General features: G+C 48.3%; 1 protein-coding gene across 3 annotated transcripts; it reads left to right on the forward strand.

The window, feature by feature from the left end:
• Window positions 1-1,273: 1,273 nt before the first annotated feature.
• CBLN3 (cerebellin 3 precursor) lies at window positions 1,274-5,119 on the forward strand. 3 transcript variants are annotated; one of them, XM_061430343.1, is made up of 4 exons: window positions 1,274-1,573; window positions 1,855-1,974; window positions 2,285-2,398; window positions 3,120-5,119. In XM_061430343.1, the coding sequence occupies exons 1-4, from the start codon at window positions 1,274-1,276 to the stop codon at window positions 3,138-3,140; spliced, it is 555 nt and encodes a 184-aa protein (XP_061286327.1). In that variant the 3' UTR covers window positions 3,141-5,119. The 3 variants fall into 3 exon arrangements, with proteins under 3 accessions (XP_061286327.1, XP_061286325.1, XP_061286326.1); XM_061430341.1 differs by having other exon boundaries at window positions 3,500-5,119; XM_061430342.1 differs by having other exon boundaries at window positions 2,285-5,119.
• The last annotated feature ends 3,899 nt before the right edge of the window (window positions 5,120-9,018 follow it).

The raw sequence follows: 9,018 nt of genomic DNA on the forward strand, positions 1-9,018 counted from the left end.
GCCACGCGCCCCACGCTGGGCCGAGGGGCCGAGCCGGGCCCCGCCCACAGCCGCTGGCGGCTGCCGCCCCCCGCCTGCGCTCGGCACTGCGCCCTCTGGCTCCCGCAGCCCGGGCGCGGGGGAGAGCGCGCCTACCCGCCTCGCCGCCCGCTGCGGCCTCGGTCCCGCCGGCGCCGCTCGGTGCCCGCCGGCCCCAGCTTCGCCCGCGCCCCCGGCCCAGGGAAGAAGGGCGGGGGGCCCGAGTCGGGGCGGGCCTTTCCGATTCCTCACCCAACGGGGACCTCTCTTCCCCACATCACAAACAATTTTTTGAGTCACTTCCTGGCCGGGGGCGGAGTCAGCTGGGCCCCTCCCGGGGCTGGGCCAGCACCGAGCCCCGAAGCGCGCCCCCGCCCCCGCCAGCCGCCAGCTGCTCCCCGCCCCCGGCCCGAGCCCCGGCCGCGGCCCCGGCCCTGGCCCCAATTGGGGCCCCGCCCCCGGTCCCGCCCTCGGCCGGCCCGCCCCCGCCCCGCCCACTCGCCCGCTCTGGCTCGGAGGCTGCCGGGTCAGGTCTCCTCGCTCTTCAGAGTTTTCAGTTGTTTCTCTGGAATGAGGAACCAGTTCAGGGAGAGATGGAGGTGAAGAGGGCCTTAAAGGGACTAATCCAGTCCCTTCGAATGATGATATAGAAGACCAAGAAAAGAAAAAGACTGGCCCAGGATCACAGGATAGTGACACCCTTGACCCAAGCACTTTCCACTAAAACAATTGTGGGGAAAATACAAGAACATTCCCTTTCTTCCAACAGTGGAAAAGATTCTGCTAAGAGGGCTGCTGACTTGTGAAGGATTTTTGAAGAGGGGAGGAGTGAAGAGGAAGGGGCTGTCACACATCTGCACACACTCATACACATACGTGCACTCACAATCTCACACAGACACCCAGTGGTCCCAGTTCCAGCCTTCAGTGCTCTCCAGAGGGGCTGCCCTGGGGTTCTGGTTGTAGCCCTCCTGTCTGGCTGTCTCACTTCTCCTCTCCCTCCCAAAGCCCAGCTGCTGTCATTTTGTGCCCTGCCAAGGAGGAGGGAACTGCAGTGACAGCAGGAGTGAGAGGCAGGACAGAGTCGTGGGGCCTGGAGACGGATGGAGAGAGAGACGCCAAGACCAGGTGACCAGGAAGGAGTCCCAGAGAGAGAGCTGAGAAGCAGGTTGAGGGGTGGTGAGAGCCTGGGGGAGAGGCGGGAAGAACCAAGGAGCAGAAAGAGAAGGTTTGTGGGTCACAGAGCCACTCAGCCATGCTGGGAACAAAGCGACACTGGCCGCCAGGTCCCTCACTCAGCCTGGGGTTGCCTTTGGCCCTCACACTTCTGGCCCTGAGGGCCGGGTGGGCCCAGGAGGGGACAGAGCCAGTCCTCCTGGAAGGCGAGTGCCTGGTGGTCTGTGAGCCCGGCAGAGCTGCTGCAGGAGGGCCAGGGGGAGCAGCCCTGGGAGAGGCGCCCCCTGGAAGAGTGGCATTTGCTGCAGTCCGCAGCCACCACCACGAGCCAGCAGGGGAGATCGGCAATGGCACCAGTGGAGCCATCTACTTCGACCAGGTAATCCCCCTACCCTGCAAAGACCTGGAGTCACTGTCCAAACCCACTCTGCTGCTAAGGAAATGGCCCTGCTGTGGGTCCCGCTGCCCGTCTCCTTTCCCTTCACTCCCACCATACCTTCCTTCCCTTTCTCATCATTTCTTTTAAATCTGTCCATTCTTCCTGTTTAGTCTACTTGCCACCCCTTCCTATCCTTACTCACTGCCCCTTCCCCCAATGCTGTGGCTTCTCGGAGCCCCAAGCATCCCCGAGCCCCACTCAGCAGGGTCTGCTTCCCACAGATCCTAGTGAACGAGGGAGGTGGCTTCGACCGCACCTCTGGCTCCTTCGTGGCCCCTGTGCGGGGCGTCTACAGCTTCCGGTTCCATGTGGTGAAGGTGTACAACCGCCAGACTGTCCAGGTGACCTGAACCCTAGGCCCTGTCCCATCCCTGGCTCAGGAGGGGGAGGGAGGAGGGGAGCGCAGGGGACCCACAGGCAGACCTCCATTAAGCTACATTCTGGGGGGCCAGGAGCAAGGGTGGGGGAGGGCCTGCTTAGCAGAGATTGGGAAGGAGGCACAGAGTGCAATGCTGGCCACCTCTCAGTCATCCAGGAGGGCGCACTGAGCCCCAGCTTCCAGAGTGTCTCTCTGGGGCTGGAGAAAAGGAGGGAAGTGGGGTTCCTGGGACAAGGGCCAGGGAGAGGTGCTAACTGGATTCCCCTCCCCAGGTGAGCCTGATGCTGAACACATGGCCTGTCGTCTCGGCCTTTGCCAACGATCCAGATGTGACCCGGGAGGCGGCCACCAGCTCTGTGCTACTGCCCCTGGACCCTGGAGACCGGGTATCTCTGCGCCTGCGTCGAGGGAACCTGCTGGGTGGTTGGAAATATTCAAGCTTCTCTGGCTTCCTCATTTTCCCACTCTGAGGACTCAAGCCTTTCAAGGATGGAAACCTAGCCCCTGACCTTTGCCCTCTGCCCTCTGCCCCAGAAGTATTGTCTTTAAGGCAGGAGAGAGATGCCCTCTGGCTGCATTTTTATTCCACTTGCTTGCATGGGACCTTGTGCCAGACATCCAAGGTGAAGAGTAGAGCTCTGGTGTCTCAGGACCTGCCCTTCTTACTCCACCCCCACAATTGCCCCCCCCAGCCTCCCACTGCATCTCCTGCCTGCAGTCCTCGGATCAGGGCAGGGTTTGGCAGCTAGGGAGACCTGTGCTACTTTGCAGACTCTGCTCTTTCTGTCCCCCACCCCCCCACCCCTGCTTCCTGCTTGGTGCTATTTGGGAACAGGTGGTTCAGGTGAGCCTGACAGGCCCCTGCATGGGACCAGATGGACCAGCCTCAGCATACCCAGCAGGCTCCTTCCTGTGAGGAGTGCCAGCATCACAGATCTCAGCCATCGCAGTCAGAAGCTGAGCCAGCACTGTGTGGGCCAGGGCAGGAGGGAGGTTCAGCCACTAGCAGAAGTGTAGGGAGGGCGGCAGGGCAGCCGAGAGCCTGTGACGGCAACAGGAAGGGGGCATGCACCCAGGCTGAACACAGTGCACACTTTTCGTGTACAGGGGGCAGCCAGTAGACGGTGAACCCAGGCATCTATTTGCGGCAGATCCCAAATGGACTCTGGCCCTCACCTCTCCACCCAAGACATGGGGTGTGTATGTTTGCTTTGGCTGAGAGCAGGTATACAGAGCTTCTTTTGGCAGCTGGAGATAGAGGTAGGTCACACGCAGGCCACGGTAGGTCTGCAGGCATGGAACACATCAGTGACTGTGGCTGCCTCCTAGAACTGCTCCACCTTTATAGTCTGAAGTTCGATCACTTCAGGCTCTGACCACCACCTCCTTCCTCCCAGCTCTCTCATTGACCTTCACTGTACCTATTTCACACATCCCACAACCTCTCTTCTTTCTCCTGATTTATGGCATCTTATCCTCCTTCTCAGACTTCCTGTTACCTTGGATTCCATGGTGCATCCCTTCAACCACTCTCCTGCCAGTATGATAAACTTTGTCTCGCCTCTCTGTCCCATTGGCCCAGCATGGATGACTCTATCAGTAAAGTAATTAGAGAATGATGGTCAGTGAGATCATATAGGATCACTAAAGAGAGAAAATGCTGTTACAGCTAGGTTCAGGGATTACAGGATATAAGGAGATATGCTGCAGAGACAATAAATGTAAAATTGTATTTTAAAGTCAAATAAAAAAGGATTTGGTAGTGCTTGAGTTAAATAGGAAATACCAATGTGAATTTGTGGTTTTCAAAAGAAATTACTTTTTCAAACTTTATCGCTAAAGTAGCATAAAACAACATCAGGGAAAAATCTGATGTGCATTCTTAGCACCTGGATCTTTGCCTCAAATATTATTCACCTTTAAAGGGATTCAGGCTCCCTCAGGGAATAGTTCCATGCCATGAATAACTCTAGGCCTCAAACATATTGGTAAAGACAAAAAGCAAAGATTTTTTTTTTTTTAATGTATAGGGTAGATCTATGAAGGCAAAGGAGCAAATTTTAATAGGCTTCCACAAATTGACTTTTGTGGCATTTGTGACAATTTGATAATCAAAAGGAAAATAATATAGTTAATTGGAACAAGGTGAATTTTTAAAATCCACAACTCTGTTGTGATTTTCAAAAAGAAAAAAAGCAACTATACAATGTACAAAAATGTAGTTAATATACTGAGTGAAGAACTATGACCATAATAGGATATTTTTAGTTAATTTTGATAAGTAGAAGAATATAAATATAACAGATATTATATTTATTCATAAGGCACATTTATTTTTCTTATCTGCATAAGTAGGGATGGGTGGCTCAAGAGAGCTCGGAGTAATTCCAGAAAAAATTGGAACTGTACCAAAAATGAAAGAGATTGATTGGCACCATCTGGTCATATATTACAACTAGAAAGGAAGAAATTCCAGCAGTGTGTTACATGATGATGAATTAGTCAAACATCCAAAGGATAACTGCTCACTGCTCAAACATGATCCTTCATTTCTTGGGAAAGAAAGCCTGTATACTACCCTACTAATTATAGTCAGATTACAGTAACAATAAAACCCAAAATAATACTGGCTTAAATGAAATGGTAGATTATTTCTGTCTCACGTAGAAGAATCTGCAAATAAAGAGTCCAGGAATGGATGGTAGTTTTATGAGCATCACAGCCCAGTTTCCTTTCTTACTGTTCTACCACCTTTAGCATTTCACCTTCTGACCCAAGGTGGCTCCTTGAGCTCCAGCCATTACATCAGCCTTACAGTCCCCAGAAAGGGGGAAGGAAGGACACACCCATTTCCTTTCAAAGAAGCTTTCTGAGAGGTACATCCAACAATTCTGATTGCATCTCATTGGCTAGAATTTTGTCATATGTGTCCACATTGGGTAGGGGTGGGAAGGCTAGAAAATAAGTCCTTATTCCAGGCAGCCATGTCCAGCTAAATGTCAGGAGTTATATAATAAGAAAGAAGGGGAAATTGGATATTGAGGAAAACAACAATATTGGGGGAGTTTGTAAAAATGTAAAATGAGCTAAATAAATTTGTAAATGATGTCGGTTATTGTATTAGTTTTCTATTGCCCTGTAACAACTACCACAAAGTTAGTGTCTTAACACAACTTTGACTTATTATCTCACAGTTTCTATAGGTCAGAAGTCCAGCAAAGCATGACTGGATTCTCTGCTCGGGGTTTCATTAGGTCATGTAGGCAGGGCTGCCATCTTTACTGAACTGAAAGAATCCATTCCCAAGCTCATTTAGAATTCAGTTCCTTATAGTTGCAGGATTAAGTTTCCTACCCATCAATCTTTGGGCCAACAAGGTCAGGCCAAGTACTTCTCACAGTACCTCTCTGACCTACCCTTAGGTTATGTGTCTGACTTTAAAAATTCTCTAATTTTAATGGCTCATATGATTAGATTGGGCCCACACAGATAATCCAGGAAATCTCTCTATTTTAAGACCTTTAACTTTAATTACATAGAAAATGTCCCTTTACCATTAAACGCAGGAGGTTTGGGTATGGACATCTTTGGGACATTTGCATGTTATAATCATTAAAGATGAAATAATTTAAAGAGAAAGTATCCAGTTACAATACACTAATTCGTGGGAAAAGTGTGGACTTGAAAAGTTCCAGTGATGTATAACATAAACACTGGCTCATATTTTCATCATCTTAGAAGTTCAGGTAGTTCCCAGGTCCCAACCAAGAATTCATAATTAATTATAATAATTAATAATTTGATTAACAATTCAAAACATCGTCTCACTGAGATAATATTCTTCTATTGGATATCTAAATTCAATAATTGGTCTGAATTGAGATAATATCCTTCTCTTGGGTTTACAAATCCATTTTTATAATGAGTATAAGTGTAAAAAAGTTTATAATCCTTATAAGATACATGTGCTTTACCAAAATGTTTGAAACATGTAGAGAAGCTGACATAATGATGATTCTTCTGAAATGTGTAGGAAGATTTAAATTTGTGATCAATGTTTAGATAATTTGATTTGCAAAATGTGTAGATTTTGACTTGGTTATATAAATAGTGTTTAAATATATAGACAATTTTTGCATAAGTAGTTTTGTGAAGTAAATAAATTAGACAACAAATAAAGCACAGATGGTGGCTAGTGTTCCTCTCCAGGCACAAAAATCTCCTAGGACTTTAAGGAACCTAAGAATAGAATCCAACTGTCCACCTTCTCTACACCCACGCCCTGGCAGCTGATTGCTACAAAGAAAAGTCCTGCTGAAGGATATGCTGTGGTTTAAAATCCATGGTCTCTAGCTGCCCCTGGTCCTCTATCCTCCCAGCAGTTCTTCTGTGGTTTTCTTTGCCAGCTTCTTTTCTCATCCTCCCCAGAATCCAGCTGAAGACTTCTGTTCTCTCCTTAAACCTCTTACTCCTCCAACTCTGCCCCCACCACCCGCAGCAGACTCTTCACTCTGCTTCACTGAGAAAGCAGAAACCCCAGGAGACACCCTTCCACCAGCGTATCTGGAAACTCACCGTCCTCCTCATCTCTCCCTCCTATCTGGCTCAGTAGAAGTCTTGTCTTTCTCTCTGTCAAGGCGGCTATCTTCATCCACCAGTCGTGGATTCCGTTTCCTGCAAACATAGCCTTTTCTTTTCCTCTCCTCCCTCCTGTAGGTTCGATGTCTCCTTCCCCACTCTCTCCTTCTGTTTAGCTGTTAAATAGACTCAAGTCTCTTAGATCTAAAACAGAAAGAGATGGATGTGGAAACAGTGGTAGACACGTAGTTACCCTCAGCTTTATATGCTAGTGAGCGTCACCTCTCCTCCCCTTTAGAGCCATATATCTATGCGCACAGGTTGCTCACACCCTTAAGTCAACTGTGGCCTCTGCTGCTCTATCTGAACTGCCCTCAGCCGGTCACACAGGACTCCCGCGTCACACAGGACTCCCGCGTCACTGAAGTCACTATCGTCTGGTCCTCTGTCACTCAGGCTCTCCCTAACATTTGACCCTGTTGGCCACCCGCTCCTTCTAGAAGCACTCCCTGCCCCCACTTCCCTGACTGTGCATGCTCTGGGCTCTCCCTCCAACTCTCTGCTGAGGCCTTTTTCAGGCTCCTGTACCCCGGCCCATCTCCTAAATGTCAGTTTCCCTTGAGATTCTGTCTTAGAATTCCTTTTGTCCTGACACACTCTTAAAAGCTCGAGTCTCCATCCGTGTGCTGACAACTTCCACCTTTTTTAATCTCTGTCCACAACCTCCCTCCTAAATCTCAGACTTGTACATGGCCCATCCCACCTTAAAGTAAACCTGCTAAAATTAGTCTTTCATTCCTAATCTGTTTCCTCCTTCATTCTCTGTGTCTAAAAATAGACCATCCCTGTTGCCCCAAGGAAACACCAGCCACAATCCTGCCTCCCTCTCCCACGACCCCCATCCAGTCACTCACATCCATCAGTTCTATCCATTGTTTCCCACCCATCCTGGCTCAAACTCCCGACATCACAGATAGAGTTCTATGAAAGCTTCCCAACTGGCCCCTTGGCCTTTGGTGAGTCTGTTCTTCATACTGGGGTTGCCATAGTGATCTAGTTAAAAGAGCTTCACTGCCTTAAAGCCCTTTAGGGGACTGTGGGGGAAGGGAGAGGGTCTAGGATTAAATCCATATTCCTTAATGAGATTTTTTAGGTCCTTTGCAATCCAGATACTGCAATCTCCTTTGATTCATTTTTCACCGTCTACAGGAGTGTAGAAACTTACAAAATAGCACCATTTATTAGCCGAGGGAAAATGGCACCCCTTATGTGTTGGGGGACATGTAGCTGGTATATTAAATTAAGGATATACAGATTATGATCTGCTAAATGAGGAGGCGCAAGCCACCACATGGGGTCAGCAAGTAACTCCCTTGGTTGCCCAGCTGGGGAAGTAAAAACTTGCAGTTGTTTTGATTGAAGGTACAGTACAATCCACAAAGGAAGTAAAATTGAAAGACTTACTACTTAGCCATCCCAGAAACCAGGAGCAGGGAAAGGGAGGCAGTGAGCAAGGAGAAGGGCAGTGCTCTGACCCAGTTCACATGTGAACAGGCTAGCAAGAGTATATTAACGTATACGGTGATTGGGGTGCAGGTCACTAACTTTATACAGGTTCAACTCTCAATGGTCGTTTTCAAAGGTGCCCCAGGAAAAGCAAGTGGTAATTTGGGGCAGGAATCCTAAACTCAAGTCCTTATCCAAATGTCCAGACTCTGGGTCATTATACTGTAAAATGCCTAAACAGCAACTCGAAATAGCTTTTTTCTCATTATAGCTCAGAAAGCAAGGGCATGACATTTGAGTCACTTGATCAGGGCCAAGAGAATTGTTCTTGGACCCAACTGAAGTAGACCAGCTCTGTTTTAGTTTATGAATTGTCTTAATCTGGACCAAAATGGAGAAATCATAATGAAATGGAGAAATCATAGAATACATTAACAAAAGATGGAGAGGTCATAGATTAGTGGGGAGAAAGTAACTCTAGCAACAAAGTGAATATACTTGTGTGAGAAACAGTAAATGTGGTGAAGGTGGTGAGTATTGGAGCCTCTCACTTAGTAGCTGCACATGACCTTCAGCAAAGTATTCAACCTCCCCTTGCCTTATTATCTTCCTCTACAAAATAGAGAAAACATTGTATCTATCCCACAGGATTGGAAAGCACAGACCAAGTATCTAATATATGTAAGTTATTGTTACCATAGGAACTAAGAAACAAGTCAAAACTGGTGCGTGTCCCAAGGACTCTTGGACAATCTTTTTAAAGTGGGTAGGATTTTTGTATTGTTTTATTGTAGCCATTTACCTGTTATAATGCTTCTTTCTTTCAGATGTGTTCACTTCTACCCAGAAACACAGGATATCATAAAGAGTCCCTAGGAAAACACGGTATATCAAGGCTTAGGGGGGTGCCCAGCTCACCAGA

This window comes from Bos javanicus, chromosome 10 (genome assembly GCF_032452875.1).
Source record: "Bos javanicus breed banteng chromosome 10, ARS-OSU_banteng_1.0, whole genome shotgun sequence".
In the NCBI taxonomy this organism is placed as follows: domain Eukaryota; kingdom Metazoa; phylum Chordata; class Mammalia; order Artiodactyla; family Bovidae; genus Bos; species Bos javanicus.